We start from the raw sequence: 18052 nt of genomic DNA on the forward strand, positions 1-18052 counted from the left end.
CTGTGACCAGACTCCGGCGCACGCGACGTACGCCGAGGGGCTGCTGTGCCGCCCAGACTGATAACTTTGTATGAAAATCCATTGGCGGAGCGTTTCATTAAAGCATTAAATGGTAGTTGCTTTTTAATTAAGCCTGATGATATTTGGCAGAATTATTTCCGCGTAATAGGTACGTTTGAGAAAAAGCCTTTCCGCACATACTCCTATCCTGCTCGTTCCTACTGATGCCTTTTTCAGGCGGTCAAAGTAGTGGCTGCGACAAGGAATTGCTGAATGAGGAACGGCACGGCGGTACGAGACATTGTGAATGCTACCTGCAAGTGTGAACACAAGTGTGGCCGTGGCCTACAAAAACCTAAAAAACCGGCCAAGTGCGAGTCGGACTCGCGCACGGAGGGTTCCGCACCATCAACAAAAAATAGAGCAAAAAAGTCGTGTTTGTTGTATGGGAGCCCCCCTTAAATATTTATTTTATTTTATTTTTAGTATTTGTTGTTATAGCGGCAACAGAGATACATCATTTGTGAAAATTTCAACTGTCTAGCTCGATAGCTACATCTACTACTACTACTGGCTAGCTCGGTTCATTAGATACAGCCTGGTGACAGACGGACGGACGGACGGACAGACGCACGGACAGCGAAGTCTTAGTAATAGGGTCCCGTTTTTTACCCTTTGGGTACGGAACCCTAAAAAGCGACAAAAGGATCTGCAGAGGACTGCAGACGACGTCACGCCGGCTACCTAATAAGTACTTAAGCAATCTAAAATACCTCGGTTATTATCACCAGACCAGGAAACAACGAATAATTAGCAAAAATGTGCTAAAACCACGCGAATCCTCCGCTGTTCATCGGGTCATGGAATATTTCTTGTGCATTTCTGCTTAATTCGCGCCTTTGCTTATATAAAAATACCTACGTCAATCTGATGTTTACCTCTTTACTTCTTATTGCAAAGTAGCACAGTGTTCCTTTGTCTAAATCAGAATCGCGAAATACCTAATTTATATTTTTATTTATCTAAAGACAAAGCTACAGATTTCACACATTGAAACATCACACACGCAGTAGGTACACACACACACACACACACACGGTCACGATTGAAATTATGTTTTACAGTAGGTACCTACATATGGTGCTACTTTCCCGCACTAGTGCGGGAATGAGCACTTTCCGTGCCTATGCCGAAACTTTAAAGGGCCATATACAAGGTGTTTCCTGAAACAGGAGCAATAAATTAAACAGTAGGCTATACTCCTCATAATGTACTTACCAACAGGCAACACCCTGTATGTACGAGGGGTATTCAAAATATTCTCGGTATGAGAATGAAAACAAACAAGTACGAAAAGTTTGATATTTTTATTTTTCAATATACTCCCCCCCTATGTTCATACACTTAAAAGATCGATCAATTATTTTTTTTAATCCCTCGTAAAAATATTTTTTATCTTTCGTGTAAAAATGCTCCTCCACTGCCGCCTTCAATGCTTCATCGTCAGAAAATTTATTTCCACGCAGATCCTTTTTAAGATTGGGGAGCAAAAAGAAGTCGCTGGGGGCTAAGTCCGGACTATACGGTGGGTGAGTAACAGTTTTAAACCCACGTTCAACAATAGCTGCCTTGGCAATATGAGCAGTATGGACGGGGGCGTTGTCATGCAGAAGCAGAATACCTTTGGTTAACTTTCCTCGCCTCTTTTCTTTAATTACATCCTTTAATTGACGTAGAATGTTAGCGTAGTACTGTCCTGTGATATTTACACCTTTTTCTTTATAATCGATTAGTAATACTCCTTCACAATCCCAAAATATCGTGGCCATGACCTTGCCAGCTGAAGGGATGACCTTCAACTTCTTGGGATGAGCTGAACCCTTAATGTGCCACTGCATGGACTCTTGTTTACTCTCTGGGTCATAATGATGAACCCAGGTTTCATCTCCAGTAACTATTCTTTGCAGCACCTCATCAGGATTTTCACCGCACAGGTCAATAAAATCGGAACAACAAGCTACACGCATGTCTTTTTGAAGCCGAGTCAGCATTCGCGGAACCCATCTTGCACTTACTTTTGACATATTAAGATGGTCATGTATAATATCATGTACGGTACCAATAGAGAGATTGGTTACTTGTGCTATATTTTCTTGTGAAGTAGCTACTACAGGCCGGCCAGGTCTAGGGTCATCTTCAATACTCTCCCTTCCGCGTTTAAACTCGCTTGACCACTTTTGAATGGTAGATAAAGAAGGAGCAGACTCACGGTAAACACAATCCATTTCCTCTTTTATGGTTTTTTGATTTTTACCCTGTTTTGTCAAGAATTTTATCACGCATCGATGTTCTAATTTAGTTAACATTGTCAATTCGCACATGATGTTCATGTTTGTTCAGCAATTGCAGAAAAACAAAAGACTATCTCGGTTCGAATTATACTTTTTTTTAATGTCAATGAATAAACCTTAGCGGCCAGTAACGAAAGAAATTTTAGAAGAGGTCGTAAGATATCAATACCGAGAATATTTTGAACGCCCCTCGTACTGTATGTATACCTTTGTAAAACACTTCCTTCGGTCATGTATCAATATTATTTATCGCCACCCGTTGCGAATTTCCTACTTTCCGCACTTGTATCGTAAATAACTGTTGTGTTTTATGTTTGAGCTGATTGCCACCAAGTTGCCAATGGTCATATAAGTAAATAAATAATCAAAAGACTGATTATAAGGCATATTAGTAGGTATGGGTATGGATATGTATAAGTTACTCTAAGTTTTACAGTTTGTGCTAGTGCTGCACTCTGGCGGCAGTACCTACAGTGCAGAAAATACCCCCACATCGGACTGTAAATATATAAAGCTGTGATTAGTAGGTAAGTAGATAATTGTTTCTATTTTTGTTTTTGCCCGAATACTTAGGTGTGACAATTATGTTTGTGCCTTTGTTTTAGACATCATGCATCAGCATTAAATCATGAATTGACAGTGATGTATGTGTTAATGTCTTGACGCACGTAGGCATTAAAAATACGCCGGAGTCGAGTCTATGACCTATACACGACACTCGTCAGTTACTAAATTTCGAAAGGTGTTCATACCAAGCTCTTTTTAACCTCCTGAGACCCAGAAACAGCTGTTTTGTTTTTCTTTTATTTGGGACTCTTATAAAAACCATAACAGACTACCGCACCGCACCGCGACCTGGGACCTATAAGTGAGAGCGAGAAAAAAATATCTGTTACGGCTTTAATAGTTAGGTACTCAAAAAAGAATCGATTGGGGAATATAAACAAAAATTTGCACGGTTTAAATAAAATTAGAGCTTACGGCTTAGTTAGAATAATGTCTAAATTGATATAATTTATATTTATAAGGATTATTGATTCTTTAATTTACATAAATTACCTATAGCTGGTCAATCAAATCTTGTCAGTAAAAAGGCGCGAAATTCAGATTTTCTATTAGACGATATCGATATAAGTATACTTGGTCAAGCAGATCTTGTCAGTAGAAAAAGGTGGCAAATTTGAAAAATGTAGGCGCGAAGGGATATCGTCCCATAGAAAATTTGAATTTCGCGCCTTTTTTTACTGACAAGATTTGGTTGACCAGCTATATGTAAACAATACACGAATTGTTGGCTGTATGTGCGCAATATCCTGTGTGTATCTGGAGAAAAAAAAACATAACGTCAACTGTCAACAATTTGAAAGATGTCGGCGGGACAACACGAAAACATTGTGTTTTTTTCACAATTTAAGCCTAAATATACTTGATCTGTCTCTAAGTTTCTCACAGATTGAAGAAAATAGGAATCTCTACTGATCAAAGCTCAATAATTGTTACTTTAAGTTATTGTTAAGCATTAATTTGTCTTATGAAATGTCGAAAGCGGAATCTACTTCTCGAGGCGGCACCGATGGCCTGAACGTAGATTTTATGCGTTCACTAGTCAAACAATACTCTGAACTGGTAAATATACATTTTTTTACATTACGCACTCGTAATATTGAACCAAAGCTTAAAGTAACACTAGGAGGTTATGTTAGCAATAACAATTACTTTTCAATTGAATGTTTGTTCTGCTCTTCCCTTTATCTACACCGAAACATATCATAATTATTTGGAAACCTCAATGTTTTCTACTTTAAATAGTTTAAATGTATTAGGCCATGGGCCATCATGTTTTTATTGCAAGTAAGGTGTGTCTAAACAGTTATTTTGCTAACCACAACTTTTATAAATCAATTAAGGTTTAAAGGAATCTTATAAAGATCACTGACATGAGAACATAGTTAAACATTATAAATATTTGCATCTATTTTCGTCATCGCAACATGACAAAATTATGTTATTTTATTAGTTTGAAATTATTGACTAATCCACACGTTCAACTCATTTTACACATTATGTTAAAGGTTTGTCCGTAATGACATGTTTAGCAAGTTTTTTGCTGCTTGCAATTGTGGAAAATAAAACCGCTTTAGCTAAATAACCAATTTTTAGGGTCTATGGACTAGTGCGCTGTTCTGGGCGGATGCAGCGGCGGCTGCCGGCAGCGGGATGGGCACAGCGAGTGGAGATGATGTGTGGCTGCTTGCTAGTGCCATGTTGGCCCGGGGGGAGTACCACCGGGCCGCTTATGCTGTCACATCTAGAGGCTTGCACAAGTAAGTAATGGTTCAATAAACATAGCTATCTCTTGTTTATGTATAGTCTGCATAAATAGTAGAGTATGAAACAATTCACCAAAAGAATCTGTGTGAATGTTTCCAAATTGAGTATCCTGATAGTTTGTGGTTAAAAGTTTTTGCGCAATTTGTTATAAGCCATGTCTCAGATGCGCAATATTCAAAGGATTTATGCATATTGTGATAGAAAGGAAACACACGGATCATGAGCCACGACTGGCATATATTTCTATTGGAACACAAGAATTCAAATAGCTACAGACCATAGAGTATAAAATACATAGGTATATTGAAACCTATTTGGTATTCAAGCACAACACATATTCATATTCCTTTATAAAATTACAAACTTTACATGTCAAAAATATTTTTTATCCATTTTATAAAAGTTTTTTTGCAAAGTAATTTTTTGCTGTTAATACAATGTTTAAGTACTAAGCAGCTTTGCTTATGTAGACCCTTCCAAGACCCTTACTTGCCCTTAGCTTGCAGGAAAAATATTTATTCGGTTAATAATGTCGTTTTTTCTATGGCAGACAACATTTACTATGCCTGGGCGTAGCAATGCGCGCTCACCTAGCGGCACAGGAGGCCGCCACGGCGCTGGCGCTCTTCGAAGAGAGTGATCCCGCGCTTTTGGAGCCCCGGACTGACCAGACACACAATGTAAGCTCATTTTAAACTGTTTTACAACTTCTCAGGCTAGTTGGTAGTGACCCTGTCTATGAAGATGACGGTTTTTTCACAGGTTTTCCTTAGGATATTTATTTATTTGTGTGCATTAATAACTGTTTTACAAGATAAAACATTAAAAACCTAAACTGTGCTTAGCGCAAATATTTGTTCCTGAGCTTTGGATATTTTTAATGTCTGTATATTTTTTATCTACAACTTAGTCTAATACCCACTGTATAAGCCTCATTGAGCTATGATAAGCTCAATGAGGCAATGTTGTAACTAAGTTCAACTTAGTAAGTTGATTTGTGTCCCAGTATGTGAACTTATAGATAAGATATTTGAACTTAACTCTTTCATAATTTCTAAGTCACAGTAACTTTTAAATGAAGCCCATGATGACTGTACACAGACCAACAGAGCTCGAATAAAGGTTCCGTCACACAGGCGCGTTTTCCAGGCGGGGCGCGCCGCTTTTACGTATTAAACGCTCACGCCCCGCCCGGAACACGCGCCTGTGTGACGAAACCTTTATATTACTTTTTTCTTCCACAGCGTGCGCTAGCCGGCGTGCTGGTGTCCCAAGCACGAGCTCTCTCCTCGCTCGAGCGGCGAGACGCAGCTTCCGCCGCTCTATGCAGCGCGCTCCGAGCCGACTGCGCGTGCGTGGAGGCCCTCGCGCTGTTGCACCGGCAGACACCGCTCACACACAAGCAGGGTGAGACAGATAGCTAGTGTAGTGTCTCGCTCCGAGCCGACTGCGCGTGCGTGGGGGCCCTCGCGCTGTTGCACCGGCAGACACCGCTCACACACAAGCAGGGTGAGACAGATAGCTAGTGTAGTGTCTCGCTCCGAGCCGACTGCGCGTGCGTGGAGGCCCTCGCGCTGTTGCACCGGCAGACACCGCTCACACACAAGCAGGGTGAGACAGATAGCTAGTGTAGTGTCTCGCTCCGAGCCGACTGCGCGTGCGTGGGGGCCCTCGCGCTGTTGCACCGGCAGACACCGCTCACACACAAGCAGGGTGAGACAGATAGCTAGTGTAGTGTCTCGCTCCGAGCCGACTGCGCGTGCGTGGAGGCCCTCGCGCTGTTGCACCGGCAGACACCGCTCACACACAAGCAGGGTGAGACAGATAGCTAGTGTAGTGTCTCGCTCCGAGCCGACTGCGCGTGCGTGGAGGCCCTCGCGCTGTTGCACCGGCAGACACCGCTCACACACAAGCAGGGTGAGACAGATAGCTAGTGTAGTGTCTCGCTCCGAGCCGACTGCGCGAGCGTGGAGGCCCTCGCGCTGTTGCACCGGCAGACACCGCTCACACACAAGCAGGGTGAGACAGATAGCTAGTGTAGTGTCTCGCTCCGAGCCGACTGCGCGTGCGTGGGGGCCCTCGCGCTGTTGCACCGGCAGACACCGCTCACACACAAGCAGGGTGAGACAGATAGCTAGTGTAGTGTCTCGCTCCGAGCCGACTGCGCGTGCGTGGAGGCCCTCGCGCTGTTGCACCGGCAGACACCGCTCACACACAAGCAGGGTGAGACAGATAGCTAGTGTAGTGTCTCGCTCCGAGCCGACTGCGCGTGCGTGGAGGCCCTCGCGCTGTTGCACCGGCAGACACCGCTCACACACAAGCAGGGTGAGACAGATAGCTAGTGTAGTGTCTCGCTCCGAGCCGACTGCGCGTGCGTGGAGGCCCTCGCGCTGTTGCACCGGCAGACACCGCTCACACACAAGCAGGGTGAGACAGATAGCTAGTGTAGTGTCTCGCTCCGAGCCGACTGCGCGTGCGTGGAGGCCCTCGCGCTGTTGCACCGGCAGACACCGCTCACACACAAGCAGGGTGAGACAGATAGCTAGTGTAGTGTCTCGCTCCGAGCCGACTGCGCGTGCGTGGAGGCCCTCGCGCTGTTGCACCGGCAGACACCGCTCACACACAAGCAGGGTGAGACAGATAGCTAGTGTAGTGTCTCGCTCCGAGCCGACTGCGCGTGCGTGGAGGCCCTCGCGCTGTTGCACCGGCAGACACCGCTCACACACAAGCAGGGTGAGACAGATAGCTAGTGTAGTGTCTCGCTCCGAGCCGACTGCGCGTGCGTGGAGGCCCTCGCGCTGTTGCACCGGCAGACACCGCTCACACACAAGCAGGGTGAGACAGATAGCTAGTGTAGTGTCTCGCTCCGAGCCGACTGCGCGTGCGTGGAGGCCCTCGCGCTGTTGCACCGGCAGACACCGCTCACACACAAGCAGGGTGAGACAGATAGCTAGTGTAGTGTCTCGCTCCGAGCCGACTGCGCGTGCGTGGGGGCCCTCGCGCTGTTGCACCGGCAGACACCGCTCACACACAAGCAGGGTGAGACAGATAGCTAGTGTAGTGTCTCGCTCCGAGCCGACTGCGCGTGCGTGGAGGCCCTCGCGCTGTTGCACCGGCAGACACCGCTCACACACAAGCAGGGTGAGACAGATAGCTAGTGTAGTGTCTCGCTCCGAGCCGACTGCGCGTGCGTGGAGGCCCTCGCGCTGTTGCACCGGCAGACACCGCTCACACACAAGCAGGGTGAGACAGATAGCTAGTGTAGTGTCTCGCTCCGAGCCGACTGCGCGTGCGTGGGGGCCCTCGCGCTGTTGCACCGGCAGACACCGCTCACACACAAGCAGGGTGAGACAGATAGCTAGTGTAGTGTCTCGCTCCGAGCCGACTGCGCGTGCGTGGAGGCCCTCGCGCTGTTGCACCGGCAGACACCGCTCACACACAAGCAGGGTGAGACAGATAGCTAGTGTAGTGTCTCGCTCCGAGCCGACTGCGCGTGCGTGGAGGCCCTCGCGCTGTTGCACCGGCAGACACCGCTCACACACAAGCAGGGTGAGACAGATAGCTAGTGTAGTGTCTCGCTCCGAGCCGACTGCGCGTGCGTGGGGGCCCTCGCGCTGTTGCACCGGCAGACACCGCTCACACACAAGCAGGGTGAGACAGATAGCTAGTGTAGTGTCTCGCTCCGAGCCGACTGCGCGTGCGTGGAGGCCCTCGCGCTGTTGCACCGGCAGACACCGCTCACACACAAGCAGGGTGAGACAGATAGCTAGTGTAGTGTCTCGCTCCGAGCCGACTGCGCGTGCGTGGAGGCCCTCGCGCTGTTGCACCGGCAGACACCGCTCACACACAAGCAGGGTGAGACAGATAGCTAGTGTAGTGTCTCGCTCCGAGCCGACTGCGCGTGCGTGGAGGCCCTCGCGCTGTTGCACCGGCAGACACCGCTCACACACAAGCAGGGTGAGACAGATAGCTAGTGTAGTGTCTCGCTCCGAGCCGACTGCGCGTGCGTGGAGGCCCTCGCGCTGTTGCACCGGCAGACACCGCTCACACACAAGCAGGGTGAGACAGATAGCTAGTGTAGTGTCTCGCTCCGAGCCGACTGCGCGTGCGTGGAGGCCCTCGCGCTGTTGCACCGGCAGACACCGCTCACACACAAGCAGGGTGAGACAGATAGCTAGTGTAGTGTCTCGCTCCGAGCCGACTGCGCGTGCGTGGAGGCCCTCGCGCTGTTGCACCGGCAGACACCGCTCACACACAAGCAGGGTGAGACCACACCGACCAAGATTGACTGCCTGTCAAATAACAAAAAACGAATTTAAAAATACAAACACACCTTCTGCTTCATCAAATACCGTAAATAATTGAACGTGTTTTCCAAAGACTGATTGTAGACCATCTTAAATCCGGCAACGCGCTTGCAACCCCTTTGGTGTTGCAAGTGTCCATGGGCAGTGGTGATTGCTTACTATCAGGCGATTCGTCTCCTAGTGTGCCTCCTATACCTATCATAAAAAAATTGAATTGTGAAGAGTGAAGTTGTATTTTATTAACCGACTTCCAAATCTAAAAGGAGGAGGTTATCAATTCGGTTGTATGTTTTTTTTTATTTTTTACAGAGATAGAGTTGCTGGACTCTCTACCCATCAGTAGCCAGTTAGGTGCGGCAGAGGGTGCGCTGCTGCGGGCCGCGTATCGGGATCGGGTGTACCGGCATTCTACGCCCCCGCAGGATACAAATGATCCGGTAATAGTATTATGCAACCGTTGTTTAAGAGAGGTCAAAAAAGGCGAGTGGCGTGAGTAACAATTTGAGGCGAAGCCGAAAATTGTTAATAAAGACGCCACGAGTATTTTTTGACCCAGTTAAACAACGTTGCATACAATACTTTTTCTACGACCAAGCACTTACTTTGAAATAAAATTGTAAATTTAACAAATATTTTTCATTCAAGAAGTAGCTAAGAATGAAGGGTACGGGCGGGAAAATAATGAATGAAATAAAAAAAACATGGCTATGGTTCACTCATCTGTCACAGATGACAATTAAAATATGGTTGGCGACATGTATTTCATTCAATATTTTTTAAGTGCTCATTACACGAAGTATCGTAAAATCGCCAAAAAGATACTCCGTGTATGCACAAATTCTTTTTTGGGGAATAGACTAAAGACTTGTCTTGACAACTATAAGGTAGGGTTTTTAAGGTGTATGCGCGACTCTTTAAATGACAAATAAAAGTACGGGAGTAAAAAAAATACTATAATATACCTCCAATAGATAATCTGGTCGTAACGCGAATTCAAAAACGAAATAATCCTTCCATCCAGCACAGAGAAATAAAGACAAGAGTGCTCACTCCATACATCAGTTCAGACTATTAATTTCAGTGTCTACATCTAGCATCGAGTAGCGGAACTATCAGTACCTACTGCTACTTGACAATAGATGTAGCACCGACCGGAAAGTCTTATCTCAACAGCATAAGACTTTCCGGTCGGTGCTACATCTATTGTCAAGTAGCAGTACTGATAGTTCCGCTACTCGATGCTAGATGCTAATAGTCTTTTTGTTACTAAAACTGATGTATGGAGTGAGCACTCTATGTATTTTTTTCTCTATGATCCAGCAGGTATCATCGTCAACAGAGGTGGTCCGCGCGCGTACAGCCGAGGCGGCCGCGTCGCACGCGCGGCGCCTCGCCGCCTGCTGCGACTGGGCCGGGGCCCTAAAGGCCCTCGACGGAGTGGACCCGTGGTGCGCCGCCCCTGTGAGAGCAGCTTGCTTAGTGGAACTTAAGAAAAGTGCGGAGTTATTTGCGTTTGCGCATACATTGGTGGATGCGTATCCGAATTCTTGGACGTCATGGTTCGCTGTGGGATGCTACTATTACTTGATAGGTACGTTTTTGCACCGATACCAACTACAGATACCTATGTGAACTCTTTCGATGTTCTTAAAGGTATAAAATAGGATGATAGGTACGATTGAAGACCTAAAATATAAACTGTTAACCTTTTAGATTAACCAAATACAATTCGCACCACACTAGATTTAAGATGTTTGGAGAATAGACTATGTAGTTGGATTTGTCGTACTCGTATCCTAAACGTATGTAAACTTGGAAGGGCCTTGGCCATAGTCAGGTGGAGTGGAGTAGACTGTATATATTTTAAAAGATGTTTTATGGGAAAAATTAGAATTTATTAGAAAACACGACATACAATTTATTAGAAACCACGAATATACGAATTTATTAGAACGGATCTATATCTGAATCCCTAAAGTCTTTTCTCCTATCTTTGCATTCCCTAATATTGTTTGTCATAATGATCAGTTAACAACAGTTAACCTAACCTAACCTAACACTAAAAACCCTAATTTTGGTTTCCCTAATTATTGATTACTTATCCTAATCTTATTAAGCATATTTTCTTTTAAGCGAGGGTCGCAGTTCTAACCCTAACCTAACCTACTTTTGTGGCAGCAAGTTCTAAAGCCTAACCATTTTTCAGAACCTTACATTATGGAAGATAATCGTTATGACAACTGATCGTTAGGGCATGTGCCCATTAGGACAAACCAGTTAGGGCAAGTGACTTTAGGACAAACGTTGTTAGGGATTCAGAATGACACCCTATTAGAACACAGATACATTGTTTCAAAGGTAAGATTGAAGAGAGTCGTTATGGCAACAGAAAACAATCATGTCATTGATTTTAAATATAGAACTTTTATAGTTCATTGAGTTTATTTTTAATGTTGCTAACATTACTTGTTTAAAAAATATTTGTTTTATTTTTAATTATAGGCAAAAACGAGTTAGCGCGGCGATACCTGAGCAAAGCGAAGAGCTTAGAACCCGGCGCGGGCTGCGCCTGGCTGGCGCAGGGACACAGCTTCGCGGCCGACAACGAGCACGACCAAGCCATGGCCGCGTACTTCAAGGTATTTAACTTAACGCAGATGGCGTTGCAATCGCTTAAAACGCCACGTATGCCAGATGTGCCAACACGACGGGACACGACACATAAACCACAAAGTCGAGTATTCTAGTCATTTTAGGGTTCCGTACCTCAAAAGGAAAAAACGGAACCCTTATAGGATCACTCGTCCGTCTGTCTGTCTGTCCGACCATTCCCCCCCTGTGAGATGGGGATTAGGACAAACAACTGCTTGCTATGATATTGGTATAATGCGCGTCAAATGATACATGTGTAGCCTTATATACTCTAACACTGTATATGTGTGGGTAAGGTATAGCACACAGTACCCCTTTATCTACGAAACTACTGGGTCTAAAATTTTGAAAAATACACCAAATATTTCTTTACCTATTTAGACGACAACGGTTTCACTCACTTGAATTTTAGTCGCTATTGGCGACATGTTTCGGGCCCTTCGGGGGTCCTTCCTCAGGCTGAGTGCTCGCGGCGACTGCGACTCGTGCACTCGAAGTGAGTGAAACCGTTGTCGTCTGAATAGTATAAAATATGTCTCACGAAAGTTTAATATCGAGTTCTTTTTACCTATTCGCTAGGTGCACGACTGGTGCTGCCCTCATTTTGGCAGACTTTCTACGTTAAATCTTATGGAGTAAAATTAGTTCAAGTGGCTGCCGCTAGTACTAACGTCAGACATTCCATAAGATTACCTGTGTTTGTGACGATCAGCGCCACTTCCCCCTCCACCGACTGCGCACCTTGCCAATAGATGACAGGAAAACCTATTAGAACTGTGCAGTCAAGCGTGAGTCGGACTTAACCTGTCGAATCCCACGATATGACGTCACCCATAAGCGTTCTGGCTCATATATGAGCCACTGGGAGCTGACAGATTAATGTACGGAACCCTTGAAAAGCGAGTCCGACTCGCACTTGGCCGGTTTTTTTTAAGGTGAATTGGTCGCAATTTTGGAAGAAAAGTAATTCTTGAGATGTACAATGTTTCAGGCTAGTCAACTAATGGCAGGTAGCCATCTGCCGCCGCTGTATGTGGGCGTGGAGTGCGCTCTGTTGAACAACTTTACTATGTGCGAGCGGTTTCTGTTACGCGCCGCTACGCTGCACTCTTGTACAGAGGTAGGGCATACTACAGCAATACTCAACGGCATGGCCACGACATTGCGCGACTGGCTTCGGCTCAGGCGAAAACCATAGGTGGAAACGAAATGTCCGATCGCTGTGTCTCGCCCCAATCTATGGTTGTCGCCTTAGCCTAAGCCAGTCGTGCAATGTCGTGGCCACACAGACAAGACATCCTCTAGACTGAGCATAGTAACGCTACCCCCTCTGCCACTCATACGGTAGTTTTACTCCATCTTCGAGTCATTCCCGTGCCGTGATTGGTCCGTGTCTTTGAACGGACCAATCACGGCACGGGATTCGCTCACCTCGTCCCCCCGCACCTCCGTATTTTTGGCAGCATCGGTTTCATGAAATAATTGCTCTAAACTCAGTCTAGAGGATTCCTAGTCTATGCGTGGCCAGCGCGTAACTGACCATTTAGGGACTGTTATAGTTATTCCTCCTTATACTGATTGAAACTCACAATTGTCGTTCATTGATACTTGAACGGGATTTAACCGCGTATACTAGCTTTGAAATTACCTCCGACATTCCGAGTACGATATTGTCCCCGTGGTTCCGAGTCCCGTTCCAAAACCTAAGAGTCAGAGTTGACGAGTAGACAGACTTGTTTTACAATCTCTTGTATGTTTTTCAGACGGGCGAGGAAGAAGGCTGGGACACCATAGCTCGTATTGTCAAAGAACCTCATGTAGCTCACGAGGCGGGGGCCGCCGCTTTCGCCGCGGGACAACCTCGAGCGGCTAAAGAGCTGTGGCTGGCTGCGTTACAAGCTGCGCCTGAGGTAAGAGGCGAGGTAAGACTGGGACAAAGAGGTGTGGGACAATATAACTTGTGTGAGTAGTCTCATGTAGCTCACGAGGCGGGGGCCGCCGCTTTTGCCGCGGGATAACCTCGAGCGGTTAAAGAGTTGTGACTAGCGGTGTTATTAGCCGCGCTTGAAGGGGCGAGGTAAGACTGGGACAAATAGGTGTGGGACAATATAACTCATGTGAGTAGCCTCATGTAGCTCACGAGGCGGGGGCCGCCGCCTTAGCTGCGGGACAACCTCGAGCCGCTAAAGAGCTGTGGCTGGCGGCGTTACAGGCCGCGCCTGAGGTAAGACCGGGACAGAGAGGTGTGGGACAATGTAACTCGTGTGAGAAGCCTCATGTAGCTCACGAGGCGGGTGTCGCCGCGGGACAACCTCGAGCGGCTAAAGAGCTGTGGCTGGCTGCGTTATAGGCCGCGCCCGAGGTAAGAGGCGAGGTAAGACCGGGACAAAGAGGTGTGGGACAATGTAACTCATGTGAGAAGCCTCATGTAGCTCACGAGGCGGGTGTCGCCGCGGGACAACCTCGAGCGGCTAAAGAGCTGTGGCTGGCGGCGTTATAGGCCGCGCCCGAGGTAAGAGGCGAGGTGAGATTGGGACAGAGAGGTGTGGGACAATGAAACTCGTGTGAGGAGCCTCATGTAGCTCACGAGGCGGGACAACCTCGAGCGGCTAAAGAGCTGTGGCTCGCGGCGTTACAGGCCGTCTCCGAGGTAAGAGGCGAGGTAAGACCGGGGCAGAGAGGTGTAAGAGATTATAGGCACTGGATTTACCATTTCCTGCACTTAAAAAATATGTCAAATCTAGTCTACTGCATAAGGCATATTACACAGTCGAAGATTATATTAACGATAGAGATGCATGGCCGTCTATTAATAAATGAATTAATTATTATGAAATGTATTTGTAATATTTGTTGAATTTTGTATTTTGTAAGTTGTTATTTATTTTTTAATTTAATTTTAATTTATTTATAATGTAATCTGACGATGCAAAAGAGATTGTAAAATCCTACTCGATTAAATGAGATTCTATTCTATAGTTCCCGTAGGAAAGGTAGTTCAGGCGGAGGCTGCCGCTTTCACTATAAGCAAAGTCGCGGGTGAGGGAGGTGGGACTAGGATGTAGAAAGGATATATTTCCACGGGGGCAGGAAACATTCTGTCGTATAAAATAAGTAATAAAGAGAGAATACAGTGAACGCGTATAAAGACGAATTTATTTTTAGAAGGGATCTTTCATATAATCTTTAAGCGATCGAGAGAGATACATACCTACGAAACGGTTCGAGAGTTGTAATATTTTAATGTTTCTAGCTACGTAGGTGTCGGAATAGGTAGGTAGTTATGTAATAGGCTACATGACTAATTTTTTTTTTATGGTATCAATCGATCGGGTTTGTTTTTAGGATCAAATGTCTATATGGGACCCATTGCATTAAAGTAACACAAAAGTCAGAAATTGTAGTCAAAGTCCGACAGTCGCACTTCACTCGCGAAACGCCCTATACAAAACGGCCAGAGGCCGTGACGTCATCGCCCACGTTGTAGTATGGACAAAACAAGAAAATTGCGTTTTTGTCGGTGAAATATTGCGTTTATGTATATAGTTGCTATACAATATTTTTTTGGATGAAATGTAAGGAATCGAACGGTACCCTTACTTTTATCGTTTTTGGAAGTTAAAAAAAACTTAAATTTTGAAACTTTCAGGTCATGTATTTTTGTAATTTTTCAAAATTTTATTTTAATATCCACATTATTGTGATAAATTGCTCGTTCGCTATCTATTTTACTAGATTTTGTTATAAAATTCAACATGTATTTTAAGTCGAAAAACGCTCGACATGTTTCACTTCGTACCTTTCTTTTCCTTTTCGTTTTTGTTGTTTCCCGGTACGAAGTGAAACATGAGCGTTTTTCGACTTAAAATACGTGAGTGACCCGTTACTATTACTATGTCTTTGTCTCACGGAAGTTTTGTTATTAAAATTCAACACGTGTCATCGTCCCTATTATTGGTGTCGCGTCAGAGCTCGAACCTGCACCCTCGCTGGGCGGCGACGCTGGACGCGCTGGGGCACTCGTGCCGCAAGCTGGGGCAGCTGGGGGAGGCGCTCGCGTGGCACGAGCGGGCGCTAGCGCTCCGCCCCGCGCGCGCCGCCACGAGCGCCGCGCGCGGCCTGTGCCTCGCCTTGTTAGGCCGGGAGCGGGACGCGGCCGACGCGCTGCACGCCGCGCTGGCTAAAGATCCCGACGATGTGGTGTCGCTGGCGCTGCTCGACGCCATAGTGGACCGGCTGGACGCCGCGCTCACGGGTAGGTGTCTTATGAACAGGGGTCGGACAAAAAGTGCCGATGACGTAAAAATGACGTAATCTTGCACACAGGATGATGTTTGAGTTTGTATTTAAACTTCCGTGTGACATGTAGTAACAAAGTAGTATTAATGAAGTAACAAAATAATCGTAAATAAATCCATGGAATTAATAATACAGGTGGTAGGGTGATGTAGTGAATAAAATAAATTTCTTCGTTGGTATATCTTGATTACAGCAAGAGCAGTATACGTGTTTGTCACGTACCTCCAAAAACGGAAAATTGCCACAATATTCGAGTACAGATGACATTTTAGAGCGTTTTCTTATACATTAGTAAATATACATTTTAGCTAAATATAATCGTGAAGATACAATAGCTAAACAATAACGAAGTCAATTTATTGTTCATCTGATTGACAATGTGTCAGTCAAAAACGTACTTACTCATTTCAAGTGGCGATATCGTTTAATAAAGAGGTTGATAAATGATAAGTGATAATTGTTTATGAAAATCAAAAATACTATTTGAAATCATCCTATAAGTGGTTTGACGTCATCCGCACTTTTTGTCCGACCCCTGCTTATGAAAAATGAAAATGAAATGAAAAATATCTTTATTATCTATTTACAGACATTATAATATCAATTTGCTGGGGCCTCTCTTTAGGCTTACAATGCCTGTGTTGAGACGTCCCGCTCTTCCACAACCGTAGTTACTTATTTATAGGTACATTACATACCTTTTAATTTTATTTTTTATATAGGTATTTATATAAAAATAATGTATATATATATATATATATATTTTAATGTTTACAATAGGAGTGTGTGTGTGTGTGTCTTATGCCTCGGAGAATACTCATTAACATTTAACACCGGTTGTTTACCACCATACATCGGGGATTTCGGTGCGGGAATGTATTACGCTAGCCAAATAACAGGTAAAAACTGTAAAAAACAATACTAATTTAACATTTCTGAGCACATTTGGACCTCACTACGTTTAATTCACAGTTTGGTAATTATTTAACAATAAACAAAGGTATTGATACACAATATCGTTCCCGCCCCGAAAACCCCGATGTATATTTATCACTCAAAATAAACCTACCCGTATAGTAGACGAACACAATAGATCTACATACCTTAGATCTACCCAGTATATAAATAAGCGGGGAGGTAAAATACCTCCCGTACTATCTGCGTCGCATTCTCGACGTAATATTTTGAAATCCCTTTAACCACATACGACCCCACACGTGACGGATGTAATATTCAACGGGTCTCTTTTGTTTCCTATAAAGTTATAAGTCATAATGTATTGTTTATCCGTATTTTCGTTAGTTATAATTTGATTTTTCTCAGAAAACCGTAACTTTTCGAAATTGCCATAAAACAAACTATAGTATTAACCTTACGAAAATCCTGAAACGTTAACGGTTTCAGAATTATGACTAATGATAATCTGACAATCGTTACACTATGACTTTCAATAATTATGTCAAACAAAGAGATCCGTATTCGACTCTATTGACAGCTACTAAAGTTCAAATTTAAACAAGTATTTTTTGTTACATGCAGTAATAAATTAAGTTTCCTCAAACGCCAAGAAAACCAAAAGGTCTATTTATTGCCATTACAAAAAACAAGCAGTTATTTAATTCAATCTCCCGCTATTTAACTTTACCGGCAGACAAAACCGATTACAAAATGAAATGCAAATATCTTATATAATTCCAGAGGAAGAAATCCCAGCCTTTCCATTCGGCCCCGTGGAGATCTCGGTGCCGCCCACGCCGGTCACGCCAGCCACGCCGGCCACGCCAGCCACGCTGGCCACGCCGGCCACGCCGGCCACGCCGGGCGGCGGCACCGACCACTCCGACATGAGCATGAGCTTCGAGCTCAGCATGAACGACTGAACATACTCCAACAATGAAGCTCCGATATCGCCAGACAACTCACTAACTGCTTAAAAATAATTAAACCATATTCAACCTTGTTTTGTTACCAGTATGGCCGACTTTGAGGTGGTAACCGAGCTTTGACATTTCAGTAGACGATATATTAACTTTCTGCAAGAGATAAGAATACATGTATTATTTTCGGGTCTCTATTGTTTCCCAAATAGTTTTTAGTCATAATGTATTGTTT

The 18052-nt window shown here is 44.9% G+C and overlaps 1 protein-coding gene across 1 annotated transcript; it reads left to right on the forward strand.

Moving 5' to 3' along the window:
- Positions 1-3728: 3728 nt before the first annotated feature.
- Positions 3729-17820, forward strand: LOC134655830 (cell division cycle protein 16 homolog). Its single transcript, XM_063511322.1, has 11 exons — positions 3729-3977; positions 4512-4675; positions 5233-5362; positions 5927-6089; positions 9299-9426; positions 10313-10580; positions 11492-11628; positions 12633-12761; positions 13405-13551; positions 15611-15896; positions 17639-17820. The coding sequence occupies exons 1-11, from the start codon at positions 3888-3890 to the stop codon at positions 17818-17820; spliced, it is 1824 nt and encodes a 607-aa protein (XP_063367392.1). The 5' UTR covers positions 3729-3887.
- Positions 17821-18052: the final 232 nt, after the last annotated feature.

This window comes from Cydia amplana, chromosome 2 (genome assembly GCF_948474715.1).
Source record: "Cydia amplana chromosome 2, ilCydAmpl1.1, whole genome shotgun sequence".
NCBI lineage: Eukaryota > Metazoa > Arthropoda > Insecta > Lepidoptera > Tortricidae > Cydia > Cydia amplana.